We start from the raw sequence: 18,719 nt of genomic DNA, 5'->3' as shown, positions 1-18,719 counted from the left end.
TTTTAAAAGTATGACAGGAATTGCTCTCACAGCTAAAATTTTTCCTTAAAAAACCTTTAGCAGTCACAAATAATTGTTACCTACTTAATTCTATTTTAAAAAAACAGGAATTATAGAAGGGTTTTATTTTTGTTATTTTAAAGATACTTTTGAAAACCGTTTAGCACCCAGTTTCTTTTACTGTGTGGAATGCTGCCCCTTTCCTTCTGTGTTTATTTTGTAATAGCACATGGATAGATTGTGATGGTGGTCTCTATGTCAACTTTCTGTTGGTGCATGTGTGTGTGTGTGTGTATGTGTGTTTATTCCATTTCCCTTTTGGGAAGCAGGAATTGGAGCTGGAAGTGAAAGAAACAAATTATTTTTATCTAATCTTTTTTCTCCTCAGCTTATTTAACTGACTTAAACTATGGAAAAATTGGTAATTTATATTTAAAATTTATAAATTATGTTTGCCACCATATATATATTATATATATAATATATATGTATGTATATACTTTTTGAGACAGGGTCTTGCTCTGTCACCTAGGCTGGACTGCAGTGGCATGATCATAGCTCACTGCAACCTCAAACTCCTAGGCTTAAGCGATCTTCCCACCTCAGCCTCCAGAGTAGCTGGGACTACGGGTACAACCATGCTTGTCTAATTTTTTTTTTTTTTTTTTTTTGCGATGGAATCTTGCTCTGTCGCCAGGCTGGATGTGCAGTGGCATGATCTCGGCTCACTGCAACCTCCACCTCCCAGGTTCAAGCAATTCTCTTGCCTCAGCCTCCTGAGTAGCTGTGACTACAGGCATGCACCACCACACCCAGATAATTGTTGTATTTTTAGTAGAGATGGTGTTTCACCATGCTGGCCAGGATGGTCTCAATCTCTTGACCTCGTGATCTGCCTGCCTCGGCCTCCCAAAGTGCTGGGATTACAAGCGTGAGCCACCATGCCCAGCCTAATTTTTTAATTTTTTGTAAAGACAAGGTCTCGCTGTATTGCCCAGATGGATCTTGAACTCCTGGCCCCAAGTGATCCTCTCTCCTCAGCCTCCCAAAGTGCTGGGAGTAGAGGCGTGAGTCGCTGTGCCTGGCCCTCCAAAATATTTTTACTTTCATTTAAGTTTGCCACTGATATCCTATCCTTACTTTCCCTATGTCCCCTTAATCTTATCTTTATGGTAGTTTAGGAGAATCTAGACTGCCGCTTTGCTTAACTGATACTGCCCCCGGCAGCTATCACCAATCACATCACTGCCTCACATTGAGTAGCACTTGAAGTTCATGAAACATCTTTAATATGCTCATCTAACTCAAATTGATCCTTTGTGCTATATCTTGATGTTCTTTTCTCTTATTTGTATACTGCTTTATTAGACTATCACATTAGTTGTCAAAGCTAGTAGTTAATTCACATGTTGATTTTCTAGGCCTGTATCCTTATTAGTCTAAGGTGGAAGAAACAGAGATAAAATTTCTAAATACCTGCCTAAACTGGAAAGGAATAAGGAAGATAATTAATTTAGTAGAATCAACCTTTTTATTCTTGACAAAATCCGGTTAAAACAAACTGGTTTTACACACACATACACTTTTTTACACAGAATTATTGCTGACTATAGTGTTGTCCAACTTGACTCCATAACTTTTTGGGTTGCTTTATAAATATTAGTTAATATTAAAGTTTTTTATTTTAAATGCTACTATGTTGAAATTGATCTGGTGCCAAACAGTGTCATTCTTGTTAATTTATATCAATCTCTGTGTTTTATAATCCTTTGAACATATTAACAAGGAAAAAGGAATGATTGGTAATACCAAATATTATGGTTCTTTGTTATATAGTTTTAGAGAGCTACAGGTAATTGGCTATAAAATATTTGGTTGGCAGTGGAGAATATTTTTAAAATTCTATAGAAAAAAGTAATAAGGAGTAGAACTACCAGATATTCAAATATATTATAAAGTAACAGTATTGAAGCAGTGTGGCAAAGGCCCCAGATTAGATGTGTAGATCATTGAAGAAGAATAGAAATAAATGCTGTTATTTATATAAATCTGACATATGTTAAAGGAGGCCCTGTTAAACAGTGGGTAATGGATTGATTATTTAATAAATGGGGTTGGAATAACCAGTTAGCAGTTTTAAGGAAAAGTGCATTTAGATCATTATCTACACCAGATACAACAAAAAGTAAATTTGTGATAAAGTGTGGACATTTATATGATTGCAAATCTAGAAGATAAAAACACTGAATACTCTATAATTTCTCTGGAGTGCCTAAGCAGTTGGAAAACTGGAAAAAGAAGATAGTAAAAATTTGTTTTATTATAACAAATTTGCATTTGTTTTATTGTAACTGTAGATCTGTGAGCATTATAGGAAAACCTGTCTATTCCATGTTCACAATCTGAAAATTAGTCTCCTTTTTTCTTCACGTCATCTGGAAACCATTTTTCTTCCAAACTGGCTAATGAAACACAGAATGCAATTCTTTATCTAAAATTTTATTCTGTAGGTGCATTGAAAACTATACAGGAGCTCGTTGTGAAGAGGTTTTTCTCCCAGGCTCCAGCATCCAAACTAAAAGTAACCTGTTTGAAGCTTTCGTGGCATTGGCAGTCCTAGTAACACTTATCATTGGAGCCTTCTACTTCCTTTGCAGGTAAGTAAAATAGAAACATGCTTTTGAGAAAAGTAATGCATAAAGTAGTTATTCCACTAAATAATTAATATGCCCTTAGTTCTAGATATTTTTCCAGATACTGCATTATGTTTAGTTATCTCTTTAATGCAGTTTTTGTTATTAATGTCATTTTTGAAAGGATCTTAATAAGCAGTCTCAATTTGTTCTTTGTTACTGTTGTCAATATTTACCTTGACTTATCTAAACTACTAAGGTAAACCCATACTCACTATAACAAATATGCCAAAAGCACCTGAATATTTGGGTTAGGTGTATTTAAAGTAAATTTTGTATGTGAAAGAAAAGGAACAACTTATGCAATACTGTACATGTTAACTTAAGACATATGGTTAATATGCAGGGTCAGCTATTTAGTGCCCACTATTGTGCTAGGCATAAAGAATACAATAGTGAACAAATAGACATGTTTCCCGACTTCAAAGATATTTAAATCAATTTGGAGAGACAGACAAAAAGGCAATTAATTTGGGGAAACTGGTAACTCACAAGAGAGACAAAAGAAAAAACTACTTGCATGAAGCAGTTATGCACTGAAGATTACTTTCATTCGTTTTGATTTTCAATTGTTTTTGAAATTTTGTAAAAGTAAATATAGAATTTAGTAAGTCCAGGAATTATTTGGCATAACTCTCGTCATTAATTAATATTTATGAAACTCACACTGTATTCTATCATAGATACTTGTGAAAATGGAGCTGAAGGTAATCATAAAAGAGAGACAAGTGGGCTTGAGAAGTTTGTATACTAAGAAAGGTAACATATAGGTAAAATAGTATCTTGTTAGATCCTGATTTCTTAACTACTTTACATCAAGAAATAATTAAAAATTGGAGGAAATCGGCTTTTTAAAAATATGTGGTATTAAATAGTTCCTTCCAAAACATCATTTAAGCAATCCAGTAGATTTTATTTCTCATAATTTTAGCATCTGAGTACTTCAGATACAAAAATTTAAATACAAGCCCATTGTATCAGATTGCATTTCCGAGGGATGGCCACATGATATCCCTCATTCCCACATACTCTTCTGTAGTGTGACCTTGCCACTCATCCATCAAGAGGTAGAGTTTATTGCTACAGATTCCTTGAATCTAGGCAGGCACCGTGACTGCCTTGATCATAGACTACTTGGGATGCTGCCTCATAGAATCAGCCGCCATATTGTAAGAAGCCTAAACAGCAGGAAGAACCAGCCCCGGCTGAACTTCCAGCCAACAGCCAGCCTTAACTGCTGGCCATTTTAATGAGCCATCCCAGGCATTCAGCTCATTCGAACCTTTAGTTGACTCCTGACTTAACTGCCAGTTTACTGCAGCTACACAGAGAGCCCAAGCAAAAGATGCCCAGCTGTCAACCCACAGAATCATGAAATAAAGTTTTTTTATTCCCCCAAGTTTGGGGTGGTATGTTATGCATAAGTAGATAACCAGAACACCCATCTTTGGGATTAGGTTTATGCTTGACTTTAAATGTGTCTATGTTTGGAAAGCTGAATAATGATCTATTCTATCCCTCTAAACATTTTGTCAGTCTGATATGCTAAGGGGAAGACCAATACCTACTTCCCTCATTAATCATTCTGGTGCCAGTTTGGAGATATAGTTTCCATCTGTTATTGATTGGATAATGAATTATGTTTAATTCATTATCATTAATAAGTCAGGATAGTCTAGGTTTGGCTGCAGTAACTACCAACCCTAATAGTTTAGCGGCTTAATAAACAGAAGATTATTTCTCACTTATTGTAGGTAATTAGTATGGATTGGCAAGCAGGGCTTCACTAATCATAGTCACTTAAGGACCCAAACTGTTGGAGCAACCACCATCTTGAGTGTTGCTGGTTGTCATAACAAAGGGAAAAGAAAGCTCTGGAAGGTCTCACACTTAAATTGAAATGATCTGTCCCAGAAGTGACACACATCACTACTGACATAACTCACTAGCCAGCAGGAGTTTCATGGTCCTCCTCAATTATAAGAGGTGGCTGGACATGGTAGCTCATGCCTGTATTCCCAAGTGAGAGGACTGCTTGAGCCTAGGAGTTTGAGACCAGTCTTGCAAGATTGCAAGACCTTGTCTCTACAAAATGAAAAATAAAAAAAGTTAGCAGGGCGTGGTGGTACACATCTGTATTCCCAGCTACTCGGGAAGCAGAAGCAGGAGGATCCCCCAAGCCCAGGAGTTTGAGATGCAGTGAGCTGGGATTATGCCATTGCACTCCAACCTGGGAAAGAGAACAAGACCCCTGTTTCCTATTTTATATGGATAGATTAAATAGATAATATTTATTTATATATTTATATGCTTATATATTTATATTATTTACATATATGTACAATAAGAGACATATAATATATCCAAGTGTCAGGAAATGCAATTCAACCATATGCCCATAAGATAAAGAGCCAGAAATACATATCTAACGTAGTGACCAAAGGATTTATAAGAGTATCTACTATTCCACTGGGAATTGTTAAGAGTGATTTGTGTGATATTAAATCCATAGAACTTGGGCCAGGTGCTGTGGCTCATGCCTGTAATCCTGCCAAGGTGGGAGGACTACTTGAGACCAGGAGTTTAAGACCAGCCTGGACAACACAGCAAGACCCCATCTGTACAAAAAAATTTTTTAAATTATCCAGGTGTGGTAACACATGCATGTAGTCCTAGCTGCTTGGGAGGCTGAGATGGGAAGATCGCTTGAGCCCAGGAATGAGAGGCTGCAGTAAGCCATGACTGCACTACTGCACTCCTGCCTGGGTGAGAGAGCAAGACCCTGTCTCTAAAAAAATAAATAAATAAATAAACAAATTAATGGAACTTTAATAGTGTTGTAGTTGCCCCAAAATGAAATTCTTTTGCCAACCCATTGAGTTTGTGAAGGGCATAGTATATATTGTACCCCGCAGGTGTTCAATGCCCCAGAGCAGCAAAGTTTCAGAAAGGAGACCTTCTAAGCCATAGCTGTTCTGCAGACTTGTGCCAGAACTTAGAAATATTTCTAGTCTGAAGTACCCTGTAGCAGGCTAAACAATACCTTTTGAGTATAAAGTATAGGTATAATAGAAGGAAAAGAGTATATATATAAGAACAAGAAGTGGTGCTGAATACAAGAGAAAAGAAACCTCCAATCACAAACATTATGTGGATCTCCATCCTGAATTCACACTATCTGAATGTCTGGGGGTAAAAAGCTAAGAATATAAAATAATCCAGGCTGGTAATGTCATCAGGTGGTTGACAGAAACAAATACAAATCAATTCTTGAAGAGCCTACTTTTATCCTTTACCTTGAAAAGTGTCTCACAGTATCAAAAGATTACCAAACGTAGAATAAAAGAGGCACAATGTATTAGAACTAGCAGAAACAGTAGGTAGTAGGGTAAGATATTCAGAAATCTGTATTTATTGGAAGAATCAGACACATGATATAAAATAAGTATGTTTAATATGTATCAAAAAATAAGTGAGAAGTGGCTGGGCACGGTGGCTGACGCCTGTAATCCCAGCACTTTGGGAGGCCGAGGTGGGTGGATCACGAGGTCAGGAGATCGAGACCATCCTGGCTAACATGGTGAAACCCCGTCTGTACTAAAAATACAAAAAATTAGCCAGGCGTGGTGGCAGGTGCCTGTAGTCCCAGCTACTCATGAGGCTGAGGCAGGAGAATGGCGTGAACCTGGGAGGTGGAGCTTGCAGTGAGCTGAGATCGCACCACTGCACTCCAGCCTGGGCCACAGAGTGAGACTCTGCCTCAAAAAACATAAAAAATTAAAAATTAAAATAAGTGAGAGGCTTAGAAATAAGCAAATGCGGCAAAGACTAAAACAGATCTCCAATGAATCAAATATAATTTTTAAAAATTCAGTACATGTCTTCAATAAATTTTTAAAATTTAGTGTATGTCTTTAAACAGCAGATTAAACACAATAAAATAATTAATGAATTGGAAAATAGATAGGAAAAAATTACCCAGAGGGTAATGCTAAGAGAAAAAAGAAATGGAAAATATTGAAGAGAAGTCAAGAAGCATGGTGACCAGAGTGTGTGTGTCTACCTTATGTTTAGTTGGAATTCCAGAAGAAAAGAGAGACTGGGGCAGAGGCAGTATTTGAAAAAGTAAAGGCAGAGACCTTTTCAGAACTGATGAAAGTTACCCATAGATGTTAGAAGCCCAACAAATCTCAAGCAGGATAAATAAAAATAAATTTACATATGGGTGCAACATAGTGAAATTGTAGAACACCACTTCTAAAGAGAACATCACAAAAGCAGAAAAGAATGGCAGATTATCGTCAAAGATGCAACAATTAAACCAACAGCTGACTTCTCAGTTGGAAAGAAGCAAAACTAGAAGACAGAGCAGTGATATTTTCAATACGCTGAGAGAAAACAGTTAACCCCAAATTTCTGTGGCAGTGAAAACATCTCTCAGGAATGAGGGTAAGATGAAGACAACTTTTAATAAGCAAACTTTGAGAGAGTTATCCCTCAGTAAACCTTCTGCCTGAAGGATGTATGTCAGGTAAAAGGAAGTTGATCCTATATGGTGTGTGTGAAATGCAAGAAAGAACAGAGAAAGCTATTACTATGTGAATATCAAAACAAATATTGTATAAATTATAACAATAGTATTGTCCTATGTATTTTTTTAGAGGAATTAAAACACATGATAGCAAATAAGCTGAAAGGATTCTAATTAAAGTATACTAAGGTCTTTGTATGGGGGGAGGATAAATATATAGGTTAATTTTGACCTTGATATTTTAAGATGAGTATTAAAATGTCTAGGGTAACACATAATAGAAAATCAAAGTGTATAATTTCCAAATTAGCAGAAGGACAAAAATGGAATTAAAAATAACCAATTAGTTAAAAATAATTAAAAAAGAAAGCTAAAAAACAGGATAAATAGAAAGCGTGACACAAGATCTAGGCTGTCCTGTAGTGACCATGTGAACTTGGAAATGTGGTGCTTTCAAGAATGAAATTGTTTTCTGTAATAGGTTTTGGTCCATTCGTGGTTGAAATTGCTTTAAACTGAGGTCCTTTTGAACTTTAGTAACTAATTAGTGCCATCATTGAATGAGGTCCAAAATGATACCCCACTAATGCTAAAATCTGGGCTAGAATCAGTAGTGTCTCAGGAATAGGAGCAAGTATGCTTTTAGAAAATACATATCATTTTGCAATAGTAAAAGTGATTTTGAAGTCATTTTCATTAATGTAAGCTAAAACTGCATATAGACATATTGCAAAAAAATGAAATCAACTGTACATTCCAAAATCTATCATGATAACACAAGTTATAACCTATATTAACTGATCAAATGACTGAAAAACCTGATGTACTGTTACCTCAAAAATGTCCAAAATTACTTTTTAAAATGCCATTACTAGAATAATTGACTAAAGGCACCCCATGTCACATAAGGGTCCCAACTGATAATGAAAGCTGACTTCTTTAAAAAGAGCACAAAAATTACATTAAGATACAACAGCTTTGCTGTTGTCTTAAAGGAAAAAGACCAGGTGGCATCATCAGCATCTGAAGTCCCCACAGATGATCTATGTGTACTAATGGATTTGTTAAATAATGGGGAACAGTTTTAAAGCATCACTGACAATTTCAGGTAGTTGTGGAAAGAAAATGAACCATCAAATAGTCAAGTTTATACTTTCATTTGATGTGTTGTAAAAAGGGGGAAGAAGGGAAATTAAAAAAAAAACTTTCTAGGTCTTCTGACATGCTTTTCCTATTACGCATTTTCCATTTTTGTGTTTCTCTCCTCTTTATTGTCAGGAAAGGCCACTTTCAGAGAGCCAGTTCAGTCCAGTATGATATCAACCTGGTAGAGACGAGCAATACCAGTGCCCACCACAGTGAGTAAACGCAAAACAAATGCTTATTTTAAAACCCTAGATGAGACTGTTGTTGTTAGATGTAGGGATTTGTATTTAGATCTATCCAGACAAAAAAGGTTGAGCCTAAATTTTTCTATGGGTTTTTTTTTTTTTTTTGGCCAGGTACCCTTTTTCACATAAAAATGAATTTATTATCAGTATGACACAAATCACATTTTTTCCCAAAGAAAACAATGTTATCTCAATATATGAAATTATGATGTAGCTCTAATATGCTACACAGATATAAGGGACTGGTTTCTCAGAAATATTTTGAAGTGAGCTAGCATATGGGGAGGAAGAAGAGTTTTACCTGTAAAGATCAGCAAATCTTTGGGAAACTTGTAGACAAATTGATGTTTTAAAATTGTCTTGAGACTTCTGGCCAAGATGGAGTAACAGGCACTGGATTTATTTCCTTCTACTTAAAACAACAAAAAATTGACAAAATATATGGAGCATTAAAATTTATGAAGACAAAATATATGAAGACATTGCTGATAGTCATCAAAGGAACCATGAGCTCTGAGAGATGGCAATAGACTAGGTAAGCCAATGATTGCCTTAGATTACTGCCTGGAGAGATTTCCAGGCTTTTGTGCAAGGTGGGGGACCCCAGGCTGAGTTTGGCTGACTCTGAGTTGAGAAGATGGAGCTAAGAGTCCCAAAAGATCAAGGTGACTATATTGTACTGAGGAGAGTCCTGGAAAAAAGAGAGCTGTATGAAGAGAGAACTCCAGAGATCTTCAGTTCAAGTATTCAGCTGAGTACTAATCAAGGCATGTGTGGGAGGAAAATACTTGAGGTTGTGGAAAAAATCACCTGAAGGATTAGAGGTGCCCAGTATTCACACAGGGCTGGGAAAAGTGTCTGTTCCCACCGAGACTGAAAACCTCATTATTCACAGGGCACAGGGTAGAGTAAATAGAAAGGTGTTTCCCTGATAGTGGGGAATAACTAGCCCTAGATTAAGCACTGAAAACATCTAGTACCCAACATGTGAAATTAATAATTTTTCACATCCAATACAATTACCAACCTCCAAAGAAGCAGAAAATGTGCTCAAAATGAGAAATATTAAGAAACTGAAAGCCGGGCGCGGTGGCTCATACCTGTAATCCCAACACTTTGGGAGGCTGAGGCAGGTGGATCACTTGAGGTCAGGAGTTCGAGACCAGCCTGGCCAACATGATGAAACTCCCATCTCTACTAAAATACAAAAAAAAAAAAAAAAACCAGTGGTGGGCACCTGTAATCCCAGCTACTCGGGAGGCTGAGGCAGGAGAATAGCTCGAACCACAGAGGCGGAGGTTGTAGTGAGCCAAGATTGCGCCACTGCACTCCAGCCTGGTCAACAGAGCAAGATTCCGTCTCAAAAAAAAAAAAAGAAATTGAAATTGATACAGATGCTTTAAATACCAGGCAAGCACAGTTATTATAAATGTATTACATAGATTCAAAAGTTAAGTAGAAACGTGGAAGATATATTTTTTAAAGGACTCAAACCAAACTTCCAGAGATGAAAACTAGTGTCTGAGATTAAAAAAAAAAACTGGATGGTATTAACAGCAGATTATACACCATAGAAAATATTGGTGAACTTGAAGATATAGCAGTAGAAACTAAGAAAAAAAGAAACGCGGAAAGAAAATTTTTTTAATGAAAAGAGCATCAGTGAACTGTGCGACAACTGCAGGTGGCATAATGTTGAGTCCCTGAAGGAGATAAGAGAGAGGAGGGAACAGAAAAAATACCTGAAGAAATAAGAGTCAAAAATTTTTGCAGATTTAATAAAAGCAATCAATTCACACATATAAAAAGTTCAACAGAGGCCTGGCACTCTGGCTCACGCCTGTAATCCCAGCATTCTGGGAGGCTGAGGCAGGAGGATCACTTGAACCGAAGAGTTTGAGACCAGCCTGGGAAACATAGTGAGACCTCATCTCTACAAAAAAGAAACAAAATTAGCTGGGCATGATGGTGCATATCTGTAGTCCCAGCTACTTGGGAGGTGGGAGAATTGCTTGAGCCCAGGAGGTCAAGGCTGCGGTGAGCCAAGATTGTGCCCCTGCACTCCAGCCTGAGTGACAGAGTAGTAATACACCAAGACATATCATAATCAAATTGCTCAGAACCAGTGATAAAGTCTTAAAGGCAGCTAGAAAAAAGACACATTACAGACGGAGAACAAAGCTAAGGATTTCAGCAGGCATTTTTCAGAAATAACACACCTTAAAAGAATGGAGCAACATCTGTAATGTATTTTAAAAAGTAAACCTATAATTCTACATCCAGCAAAAATATCTTTCAAACACAAGGCAAAATAGGCAAATCAATCTTGGAAAAGATGAACAAAGTTAGGAGACTCACACTTCCTAATTTCTAAACTTACTATGAAGCTGCAGTAATCAAGGCAAAGTAGTGCTGGCATAAGGATAGACATATAGATGAATGGAATACAATTGAGAGTTCAGACATACCTTCTTACATTTATAGTAAATGCATTTTTTAAAGGGTGCAAGACAATTCAGTGGGGGGTAATAATAGTCTTTTCAACAAATGGTGCTGGAAAAACTAGATATCCACTCACAAAAGAATGGATTTAAACCCCTACATACCATATATAAAAATTAACTCAAAATAGATCAAAGATCTAAATGTAAGAGCTAAAACCATATAACTCTTAGTAGAAAACACAGGTGTCAATCTTCATGACCTTGGATTAGGCAATGGATTCTGCGTTAAGATTCTAAAAGTACAAGCAACAAAAGAAAAAATACAAAAACTGGATTCATCAACATTAAAAACAAAAAACTTTTGTGCTTCCAAGGATACCCTCAAGAAAGTGAAAAGACAATCTACTTCTGAGAGAAAATTTTTTTAATCATACATATGAGACTTATACGTATGATCTGAAATACATATATGTTTTTGAATATATAAACAATATTTACAACTTAATGAAGAAACAACTCATTTTAAAAATGAGCAAAGGATTGGAAAAGAGTTCTCCAAATAATATGTACAAATGACTAGTAATCTCATGAAAAGACAATCATCATTAGCCATCAGGAGATGACGATCAAAACTACAATGAAACCAACTGTGGTGGCATACTTCTGTAGTCCCAGCTATTGGGAGGCCGCGGTGGAGGATCACTTGAGCCTGGGAGTTTGAGGCCCAGCCTGGGTAACATAGCAAGACCCCATCTCTGAAAAAAAAAACTTTGGGGAGGGTGAAAAAAAAGAAAAAAAATGTACATGAATGTTCGTAGCACATAGCAGCATTATTTATAATAGCCAAAAAGTAGAAATGAATCAAATTTCCATCAGCTGATAAATGATAAATAAAATGTGTTATATTTCTACTATGGAATATTATTCGGCAGGAAATAGAAATTAAGTAGTAACATATGCTGCAACATGGATGGACTTTGAAAACAATATGCTGAAGTAAAGGAGCCAGTCATAAAGGAACACACATTTTATAACATTTATATGAAATGCCCAGAACAGGCAAATCTATAGAGACAGACAGCAGATTAATGTTTGCCTAGGATTGGAGGAAATGGGGGGATGTTGGAGACTGACGGCTAAGGGATGTGGGCTTTCTTTTTGGGAATGAAAGTGTCATAAATTTGATTGTGCTGATGGTTGTGCAACTCTGAATATACTAAAAGCCATTGAATTGTACAATTTAAATGAGTGAATTTTATGGTACGTGAATGTATCTCAAAGCCATAAAAGACCAGTTAACTATTTAGAAAAAATTAAGGCAAAATAGAGATTTTCCAGGCATATGAAAGTTGAAAGAATTTATCATCACCAGAACCGCACTAAGTAAATGTTAAAGGAAGTTCTTCAGGCAAAAGGACAATATCAGATGGAAATATGGATTTACATAAAGGGAGGAAGAGCACCGGAAATGACAACTAGTGGGTAAATATGTAAGATCTTTTTCTTATTATTTAAATCTCCTTAAGAAATAATTGACCATTTAATGAAATATCATAACAACATAGTATGGGACTTACAACATACATAAAAGCAAAATGTATAATAAGAAAATACAAAGACTGGGAGGGTAGCAAGGGAAATACCCCACTGTAGTGTTCTTATGCTAAATGTCAAGCAGTACATCATCACTTGAAGGGAAACTAATAAGTCAAAAGTGTACGCTAGAAACTCTAGAGCAACCTGTAAAACGTCACCCAGTTAAGATAGAGATTGTAAAATTGGATAAAAATTAATGTGATATGCTATCTGCAAGAAATATACATTAAGTATAAAGACACAAATAAGTTAAAAGTAAAAGGATGAATAAAGATATGTCATGCTGGCGCAGGTGTGGTGGCTCATGCCTTGTAATCCCAGCACTTTGGGAGGCCAAGGGGGGCAGATCACTTGAGGTCAGGAGTTCAAGATCAGCCTGGCTAACATGGTGAAACCCTGTCTCTACTAAAAATACAAAAATTAGCCGGGCATGGTGGTGGGCACCTGTAATCCCAGCTATTAGGGAGGCTGAGGTAGGAGAACTGCTTGAACCCAGGAGGCAGAGGTTGCAGTAAGCTGAGATTGCACCACTGCACTCCAGCCAGGGCAACAGAGTGAGACTCCGTCTCAAAAAAAGAAAAAAGAAAAAGAAAAGAAAAAAAGAAAACCCACCTAGCTCTACCATTACTGTGCTATCTGAGGCTGGAGAAAATAATGAAACTGTCCAGACTACCCTCAAGTTTACAGACAGTAAGAAATACCCAAATGAAGCTCCTTTTTATGAAACATTCTTGGAAAATCTAGAAGATAATGTCTCAGACATTTAAAAATTCTTAGCATTACAAGCTGAAGAAATCTTGGCATGGTGATGATCTTTAGTGACAGCTGTGCAAGAAAAATTAAATGAAATGGATAAAAAGCAAAAGGGAGGAAGACGTATCTAGAATATAAAGAGAACTCTTTCAAATCAATAATAAAAAGTCAATCCAATTAAAATTTGGGCAAGAAACAAAAAGCAGAAGAAACCATAGAGCAATTATTCCATAGCATTCCTGTTTACAATTAAGCATTTCTTAAGTTGAGAAGCCGTGTTTGATACCGAACTCTTGGAAATCAAAAATAACCAAATCAAAGAATAAGCAGGAAAAAATAAGTGGGAAACAGCTACTTGAAACAGATCCAAATCTTGACACATCTGATATCCAGTTCTTGGAGGATGCTGGAAACAACGTGGAGGTAATTGAGTCTTTGCTCCAGGAAATGGATGACCTGGAGCCGGGGGATGAGGAGGATGATCCAGACCAATCCTGCTGACCAAGAGAGTGACTCCACTGACCAGAGGACTGTCCCCATCTGTAGAGAAGCTCGACTGCCACAGCATCCTGGCTATGCTCAGAGGGTTTTGATTTTCCTTTCCTTTTCTCCAAGAAGAAATTATTTTCAGGAGAATATTCTTCTGATAGATTTCATCATTGGACTTAATAAACTTATCTTAAAATTTCAAAAAAGTCCATTGTATTCCTATATATCAGTGACAATTAGATATGGAAATTTAAAAAAATTATTAATGATAGAATCTCAATGTATTAAGTACATAAGCATACATCAGACAAAAATATGATAAGGCCTATCCAGTGAAAACTAAAAAAAAAAATTGCTGAGAGAAATGAAGACCTAAATAAATGGAGTTATATTTTGTTCATAGATTTGGAAGATTCAGTATTGTAAGATGTCAGTTCTCAAATTGACCTATATAGATGCAGTGCTATCCCAGACAAAATCCCAACAGGTGTTTTTGTAAAAATTGACAAGGTGGTTCTAAAATTCCCATGGAAATGCAAAGGACCTAGAATAGAGAAAATAATTTTGAAAAAGAAGAACAAAGAAGCTTCATACTGTCTGATTTCCTGACTTACTGTAAAGCTACAGTAATCAAGACAGTGTGGTACTGGCATCCAGATAGACCACAACTGATTTTTGACAAAGCTGCCAAGGCAATTCAGTACGGAAAGGATAGTCATTCCAACAGATTGATACTGGGGCAGTTTGGATATTCACATGCAAAAACATGAATTCAGACCCTTTACCATGCACAAAAAAAACTCAAAATGGGTCTAAATATAAGAGCTAAAATTATAAAAACCTTAGAAGAAAACATAAGAGAAAGTCTTTGTGACATTGAATTAGGCAAAGATTTTTAGATACAATACAAAAAGCACAACTGATAAGAGAAAAAATTTCATAAATTGGGCTTCATGTAAATTGAAAACTTTTGTGCTTCAAAGGACACCATTCTAAAAATGAAAAGGCAAGACACAAACTGGGACAAAATATTTGCAAATGGATATAAAAGATGGATAAAGGACATGTCTAGAATATATAAGGAACTTTTTCAACTCGATAATAAAAAGACAGCCCAATTAAAGTTTGGGCAATATATATATATATTTTTTTGTCACCCAGGCTGGAGTGCAGTGGCATGACCTCAGCATACTGCAACCTCGCCTCCTAGGTTCAATGGATTATTGTGTCTCAGCCTCCCGAGTAGCTGGGACTACACACATGTGCCACTACACCTGGCTAGTGTTTTGTATTTTTTGGTAGAGACAGGGTTTGGTGTTGGCCAGGCTGGTCTCGAACTCCTGGCCTCAAGTGATCCACCTGCCTCGGCCTCCCAAAGTGCTGGGAATGGGCACGTGATCTTTTTTAGGGTAATGGATTTATTCTACAATGGGATTGTGGTGGTGATTGCACAATTCTGTACATTTTAAAATTCATTGAATTGTAGACTTTTTTGTTTGAGACAGGGTCTCGCTCTGTTGCCCAAGGCTCTAGCAGTGCAGTGACGTGATCATAGCTCACTGCAACCTTGGGCTCCTGCACTCAAGCAGTCCTCTTGCCTCAGCCTTCCGAGTATTTGAGACTACAGGTATGCACCACTATGCCTGGCTAATTTTTACATTTTTTTTTGTAGAGACAGGGTCTTGTTATGTTGCCCAGGCTAGTCTCGAACTCCTGGTTTCAAGCAGTCTTCCTGCCTGGGCTCCCAAAGTGCTGGGATTACAGGCATGAGCCACTGTGCTTGGCCAAATTACATACTTTAAAAAGGTAAATTTTGTAAGTTGTAGATTATACCTCAGTAAGTGGTTTTTAAAAGCCCGTTTTTCAATAAGTGGTGCTGAGAACACTGGATATCCACATGCTAAGGAATGAAGTTGGACCCTTACCTATGACCATATACAAAAATTAACTAGGGCTGGGTGCAGTGACTCAAGCCTGTAATCCCAGCACTTTGGGAGGCCCAGGTGGGCGGATCACAAGGTCAGGAGTTCGAGACCAGCCTGGCCAGCATGGTGAAATCCCATCTCTACTAAAAATAAAAAAAATTATCTGGGCATGGTGGCATGTGCCTGTAGTCCCAGCTACTCAGGAGGCTGAGGCAGGAGAATTGCTTGAACCCGGCAGGCAGAGGATGAAGTGAGCCGAGATCACGAGACTCCATCTCAAAAAATAAATAAATAAATAAATAAATAAAGTGGATCAAAGACCTAAACGTAAGAGCTAAAATTACTAAGAGAAGAAAACATAGGGGGAATCTTTCATGAAATTTGATTTGGCAATGATTGCTTTTATATAACACCAAAAGCAGAGGCAGCCAAAGAAAAGTTAGACAAATTGGACATCAAAATTCAAAATTTTGATACATCAAAAGACACTATCAGCAAAGTGAAAAGGCAATCCATGGAATGGGAGAAAAGGTTCGCAAATCATGTATCTGGTAAGGATTTGATATCCAGAATATGTAAAGAACTTCTAAAACTCAGCTACAACAAGTAAAAGAACCTAATTCAAAAATGGGCAAAGGATTTGAATAGACATTTCTCCAAAGAAGATACACAGATGGCCAATAAGCACATGAAAAAAATACTCATCACCACAAATTATTGGGGAAATGCAGATCAAAACCACAATGAGGTACCACTTCCACCCTTTAGGATGGTGACTACTATTAATACAAACAAAAAACCAGAAACCATGTGTTGGTGAGAACATGTAGAAATTGGAACCCTTGTGCATTGTTGGTGGGAATGTAAAATGGTGCGACCACTTTAAGAAACAATATGGCAAGTCCTCAAAAAAAAAATTAAACATAGAATTTCCATATTATCTAGCAATTCCACTACTGGGTATACATCTAAAAGAAATGAAAGAATGGACTCAAACAGATATTTGTATACCTACACTCATAGTGTTAATGGCTGTTGTGAGACCTTGGTTCTTGTCTTTTCAGTTTAGAAGACCTCAAGAGACACAGAACAGAGATGCAGCATATAGCAAATTTATTGCAAAGGAGAAAGAATATTTTGAAAGTTAGATGCAGAATAGACAGGACACCCTGAGAGAGGATTCAGGGCAGGCTGCTCATAAGGATGAGACAGCAAAGACTGGCACTAGGGAGACTCCCCTTCTGGGAGTCTTAGATTATTACTCATGAGGAGGTGGGAAGAGCTGTTACTAGTAAGCATGTTTTGGCTGGTCCTCTGGGTGCACATGCCAGTAGCTGTACGTGTTTGTTCACACATCACATATCTCATTAGCATCTGAAATCTCTCCTCAGGGAAGTGTTTTTTACAATTATAATGAGCAACGGATCAGTCTGAGGACAAGTAAAATCAAAATGCACATGCTCCCTACAGGGAAATTCCCCACTGGAGATAGCTTTGCTTGAATGAGCTGGACTACAATGCAAATGCTGGGCTTATTGTGTTGACTATACGGTCGCCCCTGTAACCAAGCACATGGTTACTTCCTTGACTACTTCTCCTGCCTCAATAGCAGCATTACTTACAGTAGCCAAAAGGTGGAAACAACCCAAATATCCATCAGTGGATGAATAGATAAAATGTGGTCTATACCTATAATGGAATATTATTTAGCTTTAAAAAGGAATGAAATTCTGATACATGCCACAACATAGATGAATCCCGAAGACGTGCTAAGTGAAAAAGCCAGACTCCAAAGGTAAGTATTGTGTGATTCCACGTATACAAGGCACCTAGAATAGGCGAATTCATTGAGACAGAAAGTAGAATGCTGGTCACCGGGGTTGTCGGGGGAGGAATAGGGAGTTACTGTTTAATGGGTAGAGTTTCACTTTGGGATGATGAAAAAGTTCTGGGGGGCTGGGCGCAGTGGCTCACACCTGTAATCCCAGCACTTTGGGAGACCGAGGCAGGCAGATCAGGAGGTCAGGAGATCGAGACCATCCTGGCTAATACGATGAAACCCTGTCTCTACTAAAAATACAAAAAAAATTAGCCGGGCGTGGTGGTGGGCGCCTGTAGTCCCAGCTACTCAGGAGGCTGAGGCAGGAGAATGGCGTGAACCCGGGAAGTGGAGCTTGCAGTGAGCCGAGATTGGGCCACTGCACTCCAGCCTGGGCGACAGATCGAGACTCCGTCTCAAAAAAAAAATCAAACAAAAAGTTCTGGAGATGGTGTGATGGTTGCACACAATGTGAATGTACAATAATAACCCCTCGTTAGTGGTTTACCTTTTAGCAATTTCAGTTACCCGCAGTCAACTGTGGTCTGAAATATAAACGGAAAGTTCCAGAAATAATTCATGTTTTAAATTGCACACCCTTCTAAGCAGCATGATGAAATCTCCCGCTGACCTACTCAGGATGTGAATCATCTTTTTGCCCACCACATCCACACTGTATATGCCGCCCGCCCATTAGCTACTTAGTAGCCATCTCATTATCAGAGCACCTGTTGCAGTATCACAGTGCTTGTGTTCAAATAACCCTTATTTTACTTAATAATGGCCCCAAAGTGCAAGAGTAGTGATGCTGTCATATTGTTATAATTGTTCTACTTTATTATTAGTTATTGCTATCTTACTGTGTCCAATTTATAAACTTTATCATAGGTATAGGAAAAATAGTATATTTAGGTTTGGTGCTGTCTGTGATTTCAGGCATCCACTGGGGTCTTGGAATGTATCCCCCGTGGAGAAGAGGGGACTACTGTACTTAATGCTACTGAACTTAAAAATGGTTAAAATGGTAAATTTTGTTAAGTATATTTCACAATAAAAAGTCAGCTTGAAAGAGATGCCA

The 18,719-nt window shown here is 37.5% G+C and overlaps 1 protein-coding gene across 1 annotated transcript in view; it reads left to right on the top strand.

Annotated features, from left to right (window-relative positions):
* The window catches only part of NRG4 (neuregulin 4), a 75,945-nt gene that overhangs the window by 47,032 nt on the left and 10,194 nt on the right, over positions 1 to 18,719 (top strand). The window contains exons 4-5 of the mRNA XM_054450080.2: positions 2,511 to 2,657; positions 8,503 to 8,582. Of these exons, the coding sequence (XP_054306055.1) occupies positions 2,511 to 2,657; positions 8,503 to 8,582 (227 nt within the window). The remainder of the gene's footprint in view (positions 1 to 2,510; positions 2,658 to 8,502; positions 8,583 to 18,719) is intronic.

The sequence above is a fragment of the Pongo pygmaeus genome, chromosome 16 (assembly GCF_028885625.2).
Source record: "Pongo pygmaeus isolate AG05252 chromosome 16, NHGRI_mPonPyg2-v2.0_pri, whole genome shotgun sequence".
NCBI lineage: Eukaryota > Metazoa > Chordata > Mammalia > Primates > Hominidae > Pongo > Pongo pygmaeus.
Note: the sequence above shows the minus strand (reverse complement) of the source record. Positions and strands in the feature narration are given on the sequence as shown.